At 37.3% G+C, this 19,572-nt stretch overlaps 2 protein-coding genes across 2 annotated transcripts; one reads left to right on the top strand and one right to left on the bottom strand.

Annotated features, from left to right (window-relative positions):
- Positions 1-226: 226 nt before the first annotated feature.
- On the bottom strand, positions 227-1,276 carry LOC113497558 (radial spoke head protein 9 homolog). The gene has a single exon (XM_026877146.1). It carries the CDS (start codon positions 1,202-1,204, stop codon positions 389-391), a length of 816 nt encoding a protein of 271 aa, XP_026732947.1. The 5' UTR covers positions 1,205-1,276; the 3' UTR covers positions 227-388.
- Positions 1,277-14,170: 12,894 nt separating this feature from the next.
- LOC113497697 (fork head domain transcription factor slp2-like) lies at positions 14,171-15,684 on the top strand. The gene has a single exon (XM_026877386.1). It carries the CDS (start codon positions 14,651-14,653, stop codon positions 15,458-15,460), a length of 810 nt encoding a protein of 269 aa, XP_026733187.1. The 5' UTR covers positions 14,171-14,650; the 3' UTR covers positions 15,461-15,684.
- The last annotated feature ends 3,888 nt before the right edge of the window (positions 15,685-19,572 follow it).

Raw genomic sequence — 19,572 nt, 5'->3', positions numbered from 1 at the left:
CCGTGGTTAGTAGATAAGATAAGATTTATACCTACCCTGTTTTTTCCCATTTTTCATTATATCTTCGCTCCTATTAGTCGCAGCGTGATGGTTTATAGCCTAAAGCCTTCCTCGATGAATGGACTATTCAACACAAAAAAGATTTTTTAATTTGGACAAGTAGTTTCTGAGATTAGCGCGTTCAAACAAACAAACAAAAAAACTTTTCAGCTTTATATATTACTATGAATTAATATAGATTATTAGTAATTATATACTTACCCTTGTTTATTAAGTCCGAAGATTTAACTTACAAAGCTTAGAATTATAAAACGACAGCATAAATAGCAAAAATATATTTATCATCAATGTAAAAAAAAATAACGCTAAATATTATATTAAAACGAAATTAAAGGAGAAAAGGTACGTCCAAGTTTTTGCGGCCATTTCCAATGTAAAGAAAACCAGCTTCAGGCGTTCTTACTTTATGAAAATACATCATCCCCGGCCAGTAGAGGCTTTTCAAGTACACGAGACCCCCGCCTTGTTCTACAGAAAGGTTCCAGCAGCCACCTGGTATGTCCTGGTCGATGGAGTCTAGGAAATCCATGCTATAGTTGTAGTCGGCTCGAGTAAGCAGATTAGTGTTCCAACGATGGTGAGGAACTCTTATGTGGAGGAAGGATTTTAGTTGTTTTGCCTCCGGACCTGTCAAACCGTAAAAGTTAGGGTTTATGACTATTGTACCAGACGGCTGCTTTAAAAGTTGCCCACGAGCGCATATTTCAGATTCCTCGCAAATGTTACTGATGGTGGCGGACAAGCGAGACTCTTCTTTCATAATCTTACAGCGGTCAAGGTTGGCCTCGTCCATGGATTCGTCAAGCACCTTTATCTTCAAAGCTGGATCCCCTCTGAATGGAAATGAAGTAATAAGCGATAGTTGCTTGTACTTCTTCTTTGGTTTTGGCAGCATGCCCCAGAATTTGAAGTCAGTGGTGTAAAAGTATTTTCTATCAGAGAGGGCGTCGGTGGTGATGCCGACGGCGATGTGGTAGTCCACGTCGACGGCGTATATCTGTCCCCAGTACTGTATGTGCGTGAAATGGTTCTCCACTTGCAGCAGAGTGAGAGAATTCTGTAGTATAGATATCAGTTCACTCGTCAGCATGACGCCATTCACGTTGATATATTCTTTGTACTCCCAAAGCTTGTGGACGTTCATCTTTTATATTAACGACAGAAACTGATAAAAACGTTAATATCGAACACAATTCGTTAAATTGACAATGGTAAGACAGTCGTATTTACTTTTTTATTAATACATCTATGGTAACTGCCTACAGCGGCCTACTCCAAGACTAATGAGTTTTTATGTTTAAGGTGTTTTTGTGGGCCTTATTATTTCAAAACTCTCAAAATTTCAAATCTTTGCTGTGCTCGACAGGGTCCACGATTGTTACCTATCAAAAAATGTTTACCACCTAAGCCTACATTGTGGAATGCAATAAAGAATTGAATTGAATTAAAAACAATATTTTCTAGATCTTTTTTTGCCTTGAACATCTGCATATTAATAAGTCAATAATCACTAGCGAAGAATAGCATACTTACAATTATGAAAAGGTCCCTATTTAAATCTTTCTTCAAAAATAAATGGACATAAACTAGGTATTATAAATGATCACTGAGTATCTTTTTTCACTGCTAGTAAACTTCTACACACAAGGGACCGTAAAAGGATATTTTCTTCTCGTATGTCAATTACCCGACATCAAATATTTGCTGGCCCTCTGTCGGTCGTAATACGTAACTTGACCGCAAACATATCCAGTATACAAAGAGCTATCTATGAGAGAATTTTGTACAGAATTGCAGATCAAGGTGAATTTACGAAGAAAATTTTCTTGATTTTACGGATGACGGTGATCATGTTGCTTGTTTGCAGACTCGCGGGTGACATTTCTAAGAAAATATTGCGAATAACTAAGCAAAATAGTGATTTATTGGTTGGGGTAGGAGAGTAACCTCACTTATCAACTGATTTTATTTAAGATTTATCTTGTTCTTCCTTTGGCTATAAATTTGTTGTGGAGAAAAAACATTTAGTCATTGACTGAAACCAAAATTTAATTTTAAAATACGATTTAAAACAAAAATATGCAGTTTGTTCAGTGTCGCTACTCGCTACGAGATGGCGCTAGTGAAGTCACTTGCAAGTTTTATCTTCCTTCCGAGAGTGTAAATAAAACTCTATATATAATAATTATTTGTTACTTTCGCATACCCAACTAGAGTTAATAATACTAAAGTTTCAAGTGTCTGTAAGATACCTACTTGAAATAAAACATTTTGATTTTGACATAGAATTCCTAAGCTTCTCATTCAACATTCTCAACTTGGGTTTGATGAAACCTGTAACTCGATTTTGTATTTTTCTTCTATTCTATGAGAGCATCTTAAATTAAACGGTGACCGGTGTTATAAGTAGGTACAAAAATTTGGTGCAGTATTTCACCTTTTGGTAGATACACGTTTTGATTGGTAGGTTGCGAGACAATTTTGAAACTCTTTGAGTTCAATTAATTCAGAGGTCATTAATCTGAGTACAAATATGCAGGTTCCTATTTATTGTTGAAACCATGAAGATTGATATTATCAGAACCACTTGAACCTCAGTCAAAGGGTATCTCAACAAAAGCTTGTTAACTAAGCGATTGACAGCTCAAAGGTGTATTGATCGCCATTACTATTTTCGCACTTATCTGTCAAACAATGAACTTTTAAACACGTGCGACAATTAAGCTCTTCAAAAACGTTTAAAGAAGTTTGGAGAGTGTCGCGCGCGCGATACGGCACGCGCTCGCCCTCTCCACCCGCGCGCAATACGTGCGATACGCGCGATCAAGCTCCGACCCCGCAGTTGTACGCAAATCAAGCTCATAGTTCGAGGGCTGTTGATTCAAGTTGATAATGTTTTAGTGGTTTTAATTGAGAGCCTTTTCTTGGGGGAGTGGCGATTTGAAGATACTGAATCGGGAATACGGGAATCTGATGAAGTATCTAGGTGTTGATTCAAATATTGATTGTCTTTGTTACTCTCTGCGACTATGTAACGATATTTTGAAGTCCTTACACGATATTCAGGATTTAGGGAAAAATGTAAGAATTGCCTTTCAGTAACTAAGCACGAAATAAAGTTATTATTTAAATATCAGTATTCAGAGTTCAATTATAATTGCGACCAACCTAACCCAGTGTCTTTGTTTTATTATTGAATGCCACGAATGATTAGCAAAGCGAACTCCTAGGAGTGGAAAACTCTCAGCTCACTGAACATCTATCACAAATAGAACAAAACCGCCATATGTGGAGGCTGATTGAGTCGCGAATCAACACCGCATTGTTTTCAATCGACACCGGCTGTCTGAGCTCCGCGTGTGAACATCAATAAGATCAGAGACAATGGGTGCATTCCCACAGCCGCGCCGCGGGCAGCCGCCATTTTTCTTTATAGTTCTAATTGTTTTCGGCGAGAGGTTGGCAGCACTGCCCTCGGGCGGCGCCGCGCTCGTAACCGATACCGTTGCACAAACATAGTTAATTCGAACGCAATGTTTTTGTATTTTGTTACAGTTTATTTTTGTATTATGCAAGGATTAGTGATTTTCTGAACAATTGATGTTTTGTTTTGTATTTTGACGTGACTCTGATATGCTCGACTCATCGCTTCGAGCGGTCTTGGGGTCGAAAGGGAACGCATTTGTGTAACTAGTTGTATTACGAAAAGGTTTTAATCCTGTCTGTCTCTCCTCTAGTAATAAAGACTGCTTCTGTTACAGATATTGAGTTAGTGAGTATTATTAATATTTGTATATCTTACTGTAGACAAGACATTGCGCATTTGCTCTCTATACATTTAATCTAAGATTTTTCAGTTTACCTATGTTTTTACAAATAACAAACGATTTTAAAACATAGGTAAACAAACGATATTTAATTTTGATTCAATTACGACAGATCTCGTTATAACTTGCTAGATCAGATATAATCAAAGCGGCGCTGAATCATAGTTTTATAAAATCTTTAAGTTAACCATTGGGTACCTATCCGAGGAAAACTCACACCGTGAGTTGATAATTAATAAAATTATTTTAAAACGATAATTTAGCAATTTTTTTTAATAATAATAGGTACCGTAATTCCATGGTGTACAATAAAGAATATTCTAATCTAATCTAATCTAATCTACCGTTAACTAACATGGCGAAAGTTTCCTCAGAAATAATTGCGACAACCGATCGAGAACAATGTAGTATCGCAATATCAATTACCATTCGAAAATTGAATTCATTATAATACAGAACCAATTAGGTAAGAAGTACGTTCTCACTATTAGAAAACTGCAGAAATCGACTTGATTCCCACAATTTCATTATGATTGAGTGGCGGATCTGGCAAAAACACAATGGGCGGGAATATTGGGTGCCTAATCGGCCGGACTGCGTAAACAGGGTGTGACAAAGGCGCGAATTCCAGATTAAGGTTATTTGTTAAACATGGCGGGCTTTGTGCGAGCTCGCGCGCTCCGCTGATCGCCGCGAATTAATTGCTTAAGTTTTTGTAAGTTCACTGATTTTTGAGTACAGTCCTGCTAATAAGTATGAGAAATACGGTTCGAAATCTTAAATATGCAGTGGGAATTGTATTACAATGCTCTTACATATGTTCGTTGATTGAGAATGTTCTGAATTTTTCAAATGATTGGTTTTTGAAGCTGGTTTACTTACTACTGGATGTAGCTTTAATGTGAAGAGCTATTGTAGAACCAGACAAGCGAAAATAAGAAGCATGAGAATTCCCTTTAAGAAGTCGACATTATTCTACCGAAACTTGGAGAAGTGTACCCATAGTAATCCATAGTTTACTACAAAGTATACTACAATCGCTTTTCATATTTTTCAGGATAAAGCAGATGTAGATGTTAGATGCTGAAACAATATTCAGAAAAGCTTGACAATATTTAGCAAATGATAAAAACATAACCAAAACGTACTAGATGTGAATGATTAGCACTGAAGATGACCTTGCTATCACAGAACCTTTGTGGTAAACAAATAAACAAAAGAGATCCAATATTATTATAAAAAATGTTGTTTTTAAAAAGTCCAGCTCCCATGGAGTCGCGTGCGAGTCGACCCGGCACGCGACTGACCGATGATGAACGAGTGCAAGTGTTGCTAGCGCGAATAATCACCGCGTGATGGGGTTGCAAGTAAAAATAATTGGCACCCCGTGGGTCGACGTGCGTTAATGTTTTCGTAATGATGAGTGCCATTGTCCGCGAGGATGCCCTGTTTGTTTTCAGATTTGTATATTTTTAGAATGGCTGGCGTCGTCTGCTTGTTGTGTAAACGGATGGAAATAAACATTTTGATTTGTTCGCGGGGGTTGAAACTATTTCATATGGCACAGAATTAGATAAACATAATACCTACATGATTCATACATTTAAAATTCCGAGTAAATTATGAAAATTCTAAATAATATTGTCCCAACATGCTACAGTTATTGATCACGATGCTGTATAGACATCAAAACTATTTTGATACACAACCAAACAGTGAATCGATACATCAACATATTTAACAAGTCGACACAGTGCAATCCTTCAAGTTACATTATTGTGGAATGTTTCAATAACATTATCGAACATTTGAAAGTACTAGCAACACAATGAACACAAACTTAGGATAACGGTAGCCTTCCTGACGGACAGACATACAGATTTTGATGGATTGTTTTGGGACATACAAAAGATTCTTGAGAAGAAGAACATATCTTACCTTACTTGGAGTATTTGCATGAGAATTGATGAGGAGTTTAGCATTCGATTATGGTAAGGCATGTTAGAAGTTTGGGTTAAATTGTTACACTATTCTGGTTGGACTGAATGGTTTGCTAACTGTGTGTTATCGTCGATAAGTTTTGTTTCGTCTGAATGTAGTTTAAGGATTGGGAACAAAGCCAGCCATAATCTTCATGAAAAAGAAAAAAGATATTTATTAAAACGGTCCAGACTCACGTACCTAATATTCGGCCAAAGATTGAGCTGACTTTATCCTCTCTTGAGTAAAGTATAAGCATTGACATTATGAATATGTCAGGTTTAACAAGAATTGTGGGATTTACTGAAAAATACTTGAAAGTTTCACAATACTTTTCGAGGACAACCATGTCCTTCGTCACCCCCTCAAATCAGCTGCTATTGAGTCATAACAGCATGTGATGTTAACAAATACCATAAACTACAATTTTAATTATAACCTCATCTTCTTAGAAATAAGTTTCCAAACACACAAAACGTCAAAAGATTTACTCGCCATCTTGTTACACATAAAGAGATAATAAAATTGTCTTATGTGTAACAAATAAAGGGTGCGGCATCTGCATGAGACGACACGATCAATTATCGCTATTGTTACAGACCTACAATAAGTTTAACACGTCGACGCGCCATATTGAGACATTTGTGTAAAGTTAATGCTTAGGCTACGCTTGGGAATATGACGTCATGACGATCCTTTTCTATTTATTTTGCCTACTAAACTGCGGAAGATAATTCTCGGTGTTTTGGAATATTTCTGTTGATTCGTTTGGTAAGTTAATTAGTTAGCAGGAAGGTAGGGTTATGATAAATAGATAATAGATTGATAAGATATTGTTATTTTTATTTATTTATTAACCATTTATGTACACAGACAAATAAAAGAAGCATAAATATAAAGACGTGTACAAAGGTACTGCCTATTTCTTTAAGAAATCTCTTCCAGCAGACCTGCGAAAGGATAAATAAGTCCATTTCAATATTTTGTCGTAATGTTATTGACAGATTATTCCGACAAACTGGTTTACTGCTGGTAAGCGTATTCTATGACGTCAGTTTTGTAGCGTAACCTAGGCATGTATTTTTCTTGCTCATAAAGACCCACGCTACAATATTATTCCGACTGTACTAAATTGAACCTAACCGTTCCACATTTAAATTTGAGTTTCGAATCCTTTGTGACGTCGACAGGTGCGTTCGGAAACCGGGCCAACCTCCCACTGCTTGCCAACAATACGACACTAGTCGTTGACAATGCAAAGGCGCGCTCCCATTCAGCCTCACGTGTCGCAAACGACTTAATTAAATCGGATACATGTAAAATGTGGGCAGATGATTTATACAACAATTGATATCGAACTCTCTTGAGGCTTGTTTTGCTGACTTTTGAGAAAGCTCTCAGTTGTTATTCTCACGATTAGTTTATTCCTTTTGGCAAAATAAAGCCATATATAATTCTATAAATCACCAAATTGATAGTGTGTTTTGTACTGCTGAATTGAGTATTCCATTAAAGATTAAGAAATAATTAGATTTAACTGATTTATTTATGACCTACAAGTGTATACTTAATGCAAGGTAAACGTGAAAAAATGATAATAAACTAGTCAAAAACCTGACCATAATTGCAAAACTTCATCTTGAATGATGTTCAAACTAGCCATAACGTTCTCAATAATATTGTTCACAAGTTTGTAATCCATACCGACTATTGTCGTCGGGACTTTCTCTAATCCTCTTTGCCCAAATGGCATTTCCTGAATAGCGTTAAAATCGCAAATCCGTCACATTCGGACAATCAAAGAACGAAAACGTGTAACAACCTCAACAGCATTCGTAAGCAATCGTTAGTGGTACAATCCCGACCCCCCGTAGACAAATCCGATCGAAACTGCAAAAGGAGCGCGGTAAAAAAAGAAAAAAAAAACATTGGCAGAATGGACACGGGACTGCGACAGCTGGTGAAAAAGTTTTAGTATGTAGCAATCTCGTTTATGGCGATTTGAGGGCTTGTTTAGCAAATTGGGAGAAATCGAGCGGTGAAGGGTTGAGTTATCACTATTAAGAGCGTTTATGAGGGTTCATTTATACTCGTTTCTGTATTATTTACGCGATTGGATTGTGTTGGTAACAGTTGTTTTAAGTAAGACAAAGTTTAGCAATTGGTGTGTTTGTGTTGGATATGGCTTCAGAAATTTAGAATATAGAATTACAGATACACTATATACTATCGTTGTTTAAATATCAATGCTGCAATATGAAATACAAACACATTATTTCGTAAATAAATATGGGTATATCGTAAAAGTGAACACAACACATCACGCGCCGCGGAAATGTGAAAGTATCGTTAAAAGAGTTCGTGTTTCGTTCAAACTAAAGCAATTAGACTCGATGCCATGTTGACCAACATAAAGGGCGATATAACAATGATTTCCATGACGTCTGTCGCGGAAACTTTACCGATACCAGTGGAAGTTACAATTATGTGGAAAAATATATTTTTTATTTAATTTCTTGAAGCAGCTAAGTTTTATTTTTATTATTTAGGGTTTTAGGAAATAGCAAGTAAAATCAAAACTAAGAAGTCAATTTTGGTCATTTCCAGAGACATTCGGTATCATACTTCGAGGAAAGGTCAAAGCTTCACAGCTTCGCGCCGCAACTGTAACGCCATTATAATCAGTGGGCACAAAAACTGACAACTTAAATACAATTTAATAATGAAATATCTCGCGATACATCTGCTCACTAACAAACGGAACAAATAATAGTTTTTTTCGTTCCTTCGACAGTTTTCTGGCGCTTCAGTGGTCAAACTGTCGCCGCCATCTCGCACACCTGTGCACGTGCCAAGAAATGGCCGCCATTAAAGGTGAGTCCTGTCTGACAGACGATGTAAAAAGTGTAGTTTATGAGTGTGTTGTAGTGTGACACATTGGCAAGTGATAAGCTATTTGATACTTTTGGTCATTTCCTTTGAATAAACTGTATGACAGTGTATACTCATCACTTGCGTTTTACAGGCTTTCAACCTTCCTTCCAGTCGGAATAGAAAAGTTAGCTTTAGAAGTTTTAGTAACGTTGAGGCAATTGTTCTTATGCCCGAAAAAAAGAGGCTTGCGACGAGATATTATCTTTAAAAAACAAAAAGAGAACGAGCTGTAAAAAAGACCCAGAAAATGTTTCTAGCTTCTCTCTTGCCCACATAAGTCTTTACATATACTTTCGTAATACATATATAATATGGATTGTTTATTTTAAGTGTACTTATGTATATTGAAAACACTCGCTTTGTGCACTCACTAGTCCAGGTGCCACCAATTTCATTTATTTAAATGCTACACAACATTATGGGCACGTACCTACCCATTCTTCACGATTGATTATTTCAACTGTACGATATTAAACTTTAATCAAAATCATTAGGGTAGAAAGTTGTAAAATCCTAGTCAAGAGCGCAAGATTTTCAAATAAACATTTACTACTATTCGAAAACATTCATTTACCAACATAACAATAACGCAATTGTTCATTAAGTTGGCATCATTGTTTTGTTGGTTGCTCAATTGAGCGTCCTTTAAAAATATTTCCTTATAAATGTGAATAGTATATTTAAAAAACAAAGGGTCAAAATGGGAATATTTTTGAAGTGTGCTCGTGAATAACAAAGGTTGGAAGTATCTATTGGAGACCGGAACGTTATCCGAGAGGGAAGCGCGGCACTCCGGGCTTCCGCGCTGGAGTGCCAATCCAACATGGCGACAATATTAATCAATATTTCAACAACATTAGCGGCGCGCGGCGGCCGGGACTGAGAGCGCGCCTCCTTAACATGAGACACCTACTTTGCTGACTCTCATTTTGTTTGGCTCGTCTTATCTTCAACTGACATTGTTTGAAAATTCATTTGAAATTTATAACTCCATCTCTTTGAAAGTTTTCTGTTGTTAGAAAATATTTATATCAAATTATTTTTCAAACAAAAATTATCCAAGCGAATAGTTGCACAATTATGGCAAACTCATTATACAATGGTAACAGTTGCAGTCACTTGCTAATACATTATATTGAAGGACTACAACCACATCAACCCTTCCAGAAGCTTAAATCCGAATAAAAAACAACACAACAATAGAATTTCGATTGGAATTGAACAAATTGAGCACGAATGCGCCGGCGCACCCGCGGCGACGCCACTCGCGCGCCAGAGGGCGCCAGGGGCAAGAGCCAGCCTCAGGAACTGGACTATAAGTACAGTTTATCTATTACAATATTTTTCTATATTTCAGGATAAAATCTAAACATCGTATTTCAGAAGTACATTGAGAATGAATTCGTAGCCGTAATGTTGATTACGTGTGATATAACAAGACAATATTTAAGTACATACCTACTTAACGCGAAGTTGTATTTATAAAGCGCTTACGTTAATTATTAATTGTGCTATCTAAGAGACAATTTTCAGGAAAATGAAAACAATAAAAAAATTACTTAACTAATGTTTTAATCACAATATCGCAAACTAAACAGTATAAACTTTCATAAGTCCCAACTGTATTACCGCATGAAATTGTTTGTTATGTACGGCCCTCCTGTTAGGGTATTGCTTTTTAATAAGCTAATGAGGAGAGACAGGTCTGAGGGCCTGGGGGCTAGGAGGTGTGGTCCTTTGTTCACGTTTTGTTGTTCAGTTGGCTCTGATATAATACCAGATGTAAATACCCCACTGAAAACAGTTCTTCTCATGTAGTGTGAAACTTGAACTTACTTTTAATATAGTTTAAGTCAATCGATTTAAAACATAGGGATGTTGGAACAATCGTCTTAAATTTATAAAAACCATTATCAGTGATCTCAAAATGTGGATTTAATAGTGCTATTGGGAGTCGATCTTACAAACAAATCATCATCATCATAATCTTCATCAACCCGTCTTCGTCCACAGCTGGACATAGGGCCTCCCTGCTTCTTCGGCTGCTCACATCCAGCTCCTGCCAGCCATTTTTCGCACAAACAAATACATACACAAAAAACAGTTTCAAAAATAGCATATAGCTATGTAATTGCACGATTTGGCCTTAAGATACTCCATAGAAGAACACCAATGGCTTCGTTTCCTCGTTTTCTATTTATAACAAAACAAGGTCGGACAGAAGCCTTGTAGTCCACATCAACAATGTGTTAGAAGCCATGCAGCCGCGCCATCTTGCCAATCATGGGAAGCTGTAGAATACAAACACAACTGGAGAAACAATTGATTCCACGTTTACAAGGGTAAGTGCTACCCCTAATGGATTAGATGTTTACCTATATGTACTTTGAGGACAGATTTTAGAAGTCACGTGTTGTAATGGATTACTTTTGATTAAATAATCTTGAAAAACGACCAGAAACTTATTATGGAAGAAAAACTGAACACTAGAGCTTGTTTTAGAAAATATAAACACCAGCTCTCTATTCCAGTATAAAGCAGAAAACAAAAATATTCTTACAAATTATATCTTTCATAAGGACTTGCGCCCAAAAATCGTTTTCAACGAAAAAAGAACACACAATTCGGGAATGATTTTGACAAACCAACCAACAATTCGAAACATTTGTTCCGTAGTTTCGCAGCGTGCACGGTGGGACGGGTAATTGCTCCAATCTGGGCAGAAACACGCGCGACTCGTCGTATTTATTTATTTACTTAGTATTTACTGGGAAACAGTAACGAGTACCGTTTCTCTGAGTTTCAAACAGTTTTTTGACAAAGCTCGCTCGGTTTGGCGCAGTGGGCTGTTTTTGTTTTAATTATGATTTCGTGACTTTGTTTTAATGAATGCATAACTAAAGTTTGCGCACGTTTTTATTAAATTGGTGCGGTGGACGAACTTTTTATTGCAGTGCCATTATTATCTTTTCGTATATTTACTGGTTGCATATGTAACGGGAATTAATTTCCCTTTATCCCTTAGATATTTAAATGATAATGATAGCCTCCCGTTTTTAAAAGGGGATTGAGTCGACGGTGGATATCGCGTCATATCTGCACTCCAGACTGACTCTTGTATTCATCACTTGTAAAATAGAATAAATCTACATCAACTTAACATAAATCCAATATATTTGCAGCCAAGTATTGAAGAGTTGTCACGTAACGTTTACAAACGGTAACATGATTTACGAGGTTACACTGGTTGGCAACGGTTCTCGTCGATGCGATGAATTCAGCGGCTGTTCAATATTTGTCAGCCGCCACTAAACATGGATGTGGCCGGCTCTTAGCGACTGCTGTAGGGTGACCAGCGTACCACGGCATGAAGAGACATTCCTAGACTTACTGCGATGAGTTAAGACCAATTTGTATTTTTAAGATTTTTATTATTTTAAGTTTAATGTCTTCCTCTATCTTGAAAGCAGAAAACTTGCTGCCAGAATAATTGTTGATTGGTTCAAAAGAGCATACATCACAACACATCTTGATATGTTATCATTTACAAACAGTCTTTTTTGCCTGTTTTCGGGATCGGAATGAGTTCTTACAGGAATGTGCTGAAAACTTACTGTATTTGACACATAATATACAACCCTCGTTCCTGAGCTAAAATATACATTATCTATAAACAACTACTATATTATCCTATTTTTTAGTAGACCCATCAGTTCTATAAATACCTATTCCTAAAAACCCCTCGCTTCATGGCTGTCCTACTCGTCTCGTATCAATTGCCTCAATCGTGGTATAAACACGCGCCGCGGTCGCGCCCGCCTGACGTCACTCCACCTAGCTACACGCACACAGGGCGACTGTTACTGCGAGAATAAAAAATATTTTGGACTCAGTTTTAGAACAAAGGCGTGGTATCATATATGTATAAGTAAGGATATAGGAAAAACATGACTCGTTAATGATGAATATTTTAAAACTATCCTCTAATGTATTTTTTACTACTTAGGTTAGGTGCTGGTGGCTGAAAGAAGGGATCAAATTAAATAAAACCGCTCGTAGTAGCTGCTTAGGTTATAGCATCTACCCTGTCATAGAATATTCGTTACTAAAATGGGAGCGGCTACTTCATTTTCCCCAAAACTAATTATTACTAGATACTTTACTTACCACCAACATAACATAATCTAAAATGGTTAACTGCTTACCGTTATCATCGAGATAACAGTTATGTATTGTATTTATCATACATAATTACACTGTAACAAGTCGATTGCAAATTATCATTCTATGACTCTTTCTGGCTGTTCTGCTGAGGTTTACAGGACATAGGGATTGTAGCCCTCTTTTCTTTCATCGCGGGTACGTAATCATAATCTTCTCAATAGGCTGTCTTCTTTATTCATATTTTAAAGTACTGTAAGTTGTACCAATGTTTAAGTAGGACTAATTTAATCCTTCATTACACTGTCTGCGTCTGTAAATACATCGATTTTTTCAGGTAACAAATAAATAGTGCTGCGATCTCAAAAAAGAGATCGAATAGGAGTAGGTACCTATCATGTGTAAAGCTCCCTGCAAATTATATCCAAGTTTAGTTCGATTCACTCTACTTACCATACTCACCTATAGATCTTTAGGTTTATAGTCTCTCAAGCCTTGCAAAAACATTCAACGTTGAATATCATAGGTATATAGTCTCTTGATATCTCTATACCTACTCGTGTATCTAGGATTCCGTCACAAGATTTTCCGGACAAACAAGCGGTGTTTTGTTGGGCCCGCCCCCGCGCCACGCCCACTGCCTGCGGTTGTATGTACGGATCTGCGGATGTGTACGGATATCGCAGATGTATGAACTCGGAGATAGGTTTAGGTATGGCAGTCTGGGTTTAGTTGTAAGGATTAAGTTTAAGGAGGGTGTGGAATAAGTTTAATATTCGCGAGGATCTAAGTTTGAGTTCTAAGTTGGACATATACAAGGTTCTTAAAGTTTAATCTTCTATTAAAATGTAAGCTTAGGTATTTAAGAAAGGAAGCAACGAAAAAGGTTTGTTTTGTTTCGAAAAAGGTATTAGCGGGCAAAAGAGTATCGTAGCAGATCTGAAAAGATTCGTTGAGTTTTAATGCGACTTTACTGTGCGAGGAGCTTTTTTCTTCAAAAGTACTTTGCTAGCTTAATTAGTTTACACAACTAAGCAAAAGTTAGAATATGATTACTATTCTTTAGCTTTCGTTATTCAGTGTCTCAATAGGTATTGTACATAACGGAATATACAAAAACCAATAATAACCTCCATTTTGAAATTGGTTTAAAATGGATGTAATAAATGTATGTACCTATTATACACAGTTAAATTTTCTACAATAACACTTCAATAACGACGCTCATAAATTAAAGCACTAAACAGTGCATAACGTGTTCACTTTTACATCTAAACTATTACACGAAGTCATTGTTAACTCGCACTCCCTACAAACAGCCTGTAATTAATTACACTTTTTATAACACAAATTAATTTAACAAATGTATTGTCACACAACCATGACGTAACAACTAATTTGTCAAATAAACCCGAACTATTAAAAAAGCTCGCATCTGCTTCAAATATAAACAGTTACCGAACGCACTAAATAAACCGCTAAACAACGCGTTAAATATTAACCAGAAAAAAAAACTGTTTACAAAACCATGACGGATCATTTTAATTTTAATGTTTTAACCCCACAACCCTAGCATTCCCTTGCAAAGCGCAAACATGTTAACAAATATATACGTTTAAGCGAAAATGACGCTTATGTGCTAGAAGTTAGGGTGTATGATGGCTGTGAATGTATGAAGTCATACATGTATGAATGTAGGAGGGTCTGCGATAGGAGGTGCCGAGAGGCGGGGCCGGCGCGGCGGGCGCGCGCCGCGGCAGTCGAGTGCCGGCCGCGCGAGATGTCGCACCACGATGACTCCGCCACACAGTTTCGCCATCCGCAACCTGCTGCCCGAGGCGTCCTCGCGCTCGCCCTCGCCCTCCGACACTGAGCTGGACGTGACGGGCACGGAGACGCCGCCGCCCGGCTGCTCCACGCTCACCGACGAAAAGAAAAACGAGAAGCCTGCCTACAGTTACAATGCACTCATCATGATGGCTATCCGCAGCAGCCCTGAAAAAAGACTGACTCTCAACGGCATATACGAATATATAATGAAGAACTTCCCTTACTATAAGGAGAACAAACAGGGTTGGCAGAACTCGATCCGGCACAATTTAAGCCTAAACAAATGTTTCGTGAAAGTGCCGCGGCACTACGACGACCCGGGCAAGGGCAACTACTGGATGCTGGACCCGTCGTCGGACGACGTGTTCATCGGCGGCACGACGGGCAAGCTGCGGCGGCGCTCGACGGCGGCGTCGCGCTCGCGGCTGGCCGCCTTCAAGCGCGGCGCGCTGCTGCACCCCATGTTCGGCAGCCCGTACGCGTCGCTGGTGGGGCTGTACCCGCCGCTGCTGTCCGTGTACGGCCGCTACGCGCTGCCCGCGCCGCTGCTGCGCCTGCCGCCGCCGCCGCCCTCCCCCTACCACCAGCTCTACCGCAGGATCCACGGCATGGCGCCCGCCGCCAGCCCGCCGCCCGACGAGCCCGACCACTTCGTCAAACACAGTTGATTAGTGATGGGACACGAGGCTGTCTAACGTATGGGCCTTGCAAGAGATATTCTCTATATACCTCGGCAAAGGCAAAGTGACTGTGATATGTGAACAGTGTACAGTAGAGTGGTAACGCTATTTATTATTAATGTAAGATTTATATTTAAATTTAAACTTGATACGAGGCTTAATTTAAGTTATGAAGCAATAAACGATGTTTCCGAAACGAACGATGACTATTATTATGTGGCTTCGGCTGTCTCCAGGCTGTGCGAGATACATGTTGTTATATTGTAATGTTTCACACAGCTACGCCGGTTTCTATTAGGTAAATATAATTAGATATAAAGTGGAACACATTTTAACGAAACCGCTGAAAAGAAACCGACTTATTATTTATTTATTTTTGCAATTAGTTGTTATTGTTAATTGTATTTGCAACACGAATGCTATAAGAATCATGATTGATCGTTTTTTTACTTAAGTTCGATGTTTTATAATGAAGTATTAGTTATAATTACTCTGAGAGCAATATTTTAAACATGACTTTATAGTTATACTTACCGACACATCGCTATTTCATTCATTTGAAATGAAAACAGATTATTTCTTACACTTACTGTAGAACTAGTACACATTCAAATAGTATCCTAATTGGATAATTAATATAAATATTGATGGGATAAATAAACATTTTTTCAATTTTAATTTATCACGTCGTTAACCATTTTTTTACTAATCGATCGCTATATCCATATTGGGTGACAGGTGATAGATCACTCAATAAATTTACAAAAACTCTATTATCACATTACTGTAATCAGTCTTTATCTCATAAACATAAAGTTTCTTTATTATGAGGAGAGTCAAAGTAACAGAGACTTAAAACTATCTACATACAGTGCAAAATAGTTAAAGGTAGAATCAAAACAGGTGAACCCAGATATAGATTAGAACTTATCAATATTTTTCTTTGCAGGTTTTATAGAGTTCCAGACACTTGGAACAAAACGCTGTTATAAAACATATTTAGAGGTAAAAAACAGTAGATATATTAATCAAAATACATGAAACAGTCTATTTCCAGAAAGTTTAACGCAGGATTGAAGAGTTACAACTTACTTATCACTTCACATTAAAAAAAAGCTGAAAGGATTCACCGTCCAAAGACGTAGATTACAAAACGTAACACCTAACCGGCAAGAGGGGCAAAACGTTCACTATTCATCACCCCTTTATGTTGAAAGAGGCTTAAGTAGTTCAAAAAACGATAACATTACAATATGCATTTCTATTAACACTAATTATACACAACTCTATGCCCTAGCCTGACTCTACCGCGCCTAAACTCTACTTTTAAACAAGTTCAAAATATTAGTTCCAGCGTTGTCATGTAGATGGCGACACTAGTCGGTACTTATACGAATGTCAAGACATAAGTTTATGAGAAATAAGAATGTAAAATACTTATACTTTTACCACTGTTGAGCTACATCCATGCAAAAGAAAACGTATTATTCATTTTGAATTAGGTATTTATTTGGCAGTCGACTGTACCGAGTTACTAGCTTGTCTTGCAGTTTCAAATGCCCTTTTCGATAACACTTAGATTGCCTTTGGAGTTTTAATGTTCTCGTATCCGCAGTTAATATACAGTTCTGAGGTGTGAGACTGAACAAGTCTAACAAACTCTTCTGCTCTGCTTTAGCTGATATGTAAAGTTAGATGGACTTTTAAAACATGCATTTTATATGCAAAAAACAACTGTTTCGCACAATTACTACCGTTTGGTTTTTTTTCTATAAGCTTAATTAAAATGGGACACCTTAGGCTAACAAAAAGGAAATTAATAGTTAATTATTGTTGTAAAGGTTGTTGTAGCTTAACTATAAAACTTTTACGCGAGTCGGAACTGAAAGGGAGCTGTGGAGTAAAAAATGGACAAGCGTGAGTCGGGCTCGCAATTAAAAAAAGGTCCTCCATAAAATTATGACCACGTTGCTTTATTTCAATTATTTGTTGTTGTAGCTATCAACGTTCATGAGATGCCTATAGCCTGGTTTCATTTGGCCGAAAACCCTTTATTATGATCATTCCGTTTGGATACGGAAGTCAAAAAGTATTCCAGTTCTAGTAAAGCACTGTTAGCTATACTTTTTTTTTGTAAGGAATCCTCATGGAAACCCACTCCTTCGGAGGAGGAAATGGGTAGTGTCAGACTTTAACTAACTAAACCTGAACCGCCGTACTACGTCATCCGCGTTTTTGTGTCGGTGTACGGCAATGCATTGCAATCCTTCAGCAATCATTCCTATTAGCTATACCCACTATAAATAAGTAATTTTAAACAGTTTAATAAAGTACAATATTTAACAATACAGTCTTGTACATTTGTCGATTACGCTTCACATGCATATCTGAACTCCATCGTGTAAATATTTATTTTGTTTATTTATGGAAGAGTAAAAGCTTAAAATGTCAATTAACACTATAGTGCTCAAGTCGTTATCATTTTGTTCTCACTGACATATACAGGGGGTTCGGAAAATACCTGACTCGTTTTAAAGGAGGTTTGCGGAGTTAAAAATATGTTAGCCCAAAAAAAGAAATTGCTATAAAATATGTTTAAAAAAAACGTAGACGATCGATAGAGTACTTACCTCAAACTATTTCATAATAGTATGTAGATAGAACTTACATAAAACATAATTATGTTTATCTAGCGTTTATCGGGTTTGCCCGACTAGTTCGGACCCCACCGAAATCCTTAATCATAAGCTGTCTCGGCGCGCGGCGGCCTAAATTCTTAACCATATACCTAATGTATTGTTTACTTAAACTTGTATTAATTTCTGAACTAAAAAAATGTCTAAAAGAATTACCAATTAATTTGAGGTCACAGTTTGGTCTACCGGCGTCAGCGGAATAAGTTTTACGGCCCGACTGGCTGACGGTGACACATTCATCGAACGATCACAAACCAAATCGTTTACGATTTAAAATATTGGAGACAAAGAAACTATCAACAACCCTCTATTACACTGAAGTAATTTAAAAAGTACCTATACGATAATAGCAGCATCTTCTAAATCCATGTAATTTAAATTTACAGCATTAGTGCCACAGCCTCCCGCATTGACACAATATTATAATGTTTAAGATGTTTATTATCACGAGACGCACTTAACACATCCGGTAGCATCATAACCCAGCTCCCTGTATATTTTAATGTATTTAAAATTATAATTACAGGTGTCGGTCGAATTTCTCTTAAAGTGTATTTATGTATCTCGACGGGAACCGAACCGATACGGAGCGAGATTGCCGGCGCGTTGTCAACTTAAGCGAAAGCTTTTAAGATCGGTCAATTAAATTATGGCCAAGTAATTGCGTAGGTGAAGTGTTAGTATGAAATACTGGGGTGTTTATAATTGTGTATGGTTTTGAAGTTATTAAGATGTTAAATGTGATTTCGGTACTGTATATGGCCCCTTTTTTTGTTGATTAATTGCAATGCATTCACAGGCACCGACTAAACGCGAGAGACGTTGCACGGCGCTGCGGCGAATTAGTTTTAATGAGAAGGTGGATGGGTGTCCAAGAAAATAAAATCGATTATCCCAAAAACAAATACAATTATAAATGAGATCGAAAATGGGACGAAAAAAATGCTATTACTGAGAAGGAAGTTCACACATTCACAGTTCGCTTAGTTTTGGTTCTTACGTAAAAAGAACATGGTCTACGTTTGAGATCTACATATATTATACTATAATTCAGGGAGGGATGAGCTAACTAATATCACTTGGTAATAAGACTTTTGTTTCACATAACAACGACAGCTCACAGAATAGATGTTTCTACGCACTTACCATTACGATGTTACTAATAGCGCGAGGAACTCATTACACAAAGTTGTTGAGCAATTAAACCTGATTTATAATGATTACGAGAAAAAGTAACAAAATTAACTTTTCTTTATAATACACGTGTATGTGTTGATAAGTGTGCGGTTTGTTTTTCACAGTTTTTATTTACAGCGATGGCAATTGGCGACGTTTTCTTAATTAATAGTGGCCTAATGTTTGGTACTGATAGTTTGCGCGCCGTCCAAACATTTACATGCTGTT

The sequence above is a fragment of the Trichoplusia ni genome, chromosome 9 (assembly GCF_003590095.1).
Source record: "Trichoplusia ni isolate ovarian cell line Hi5 chromosome 9, tn1, whole genome shotgun sequence".
NCBI lineage: Eukaryota > Metazoa > Arthropoda > Insecta > Lepidoptera > Noctuidae > Trichoplusia > Trichoplusia ni.
Note: the sequence above shows the minus strand (reverse complement) of the source record. Positions and strands in the feature narration are given on the sequence as shown.

Coding starts and splice junctions, on each gene's coding strand:
- LOC113497558 (XM_026877146.1), bottom strand. CDS start 1,204: ATGAACGTCCACAAGCTTTGGGAGTACAAAGAATATATCAACGTGAAT.
- LOC113497697 (XM_026877386.1), top strand. CDS start 14,651: ATGAATGTAGGAGGGTCTGCGATAGGAGGTGCCGAGAGGCGGGGCCGG.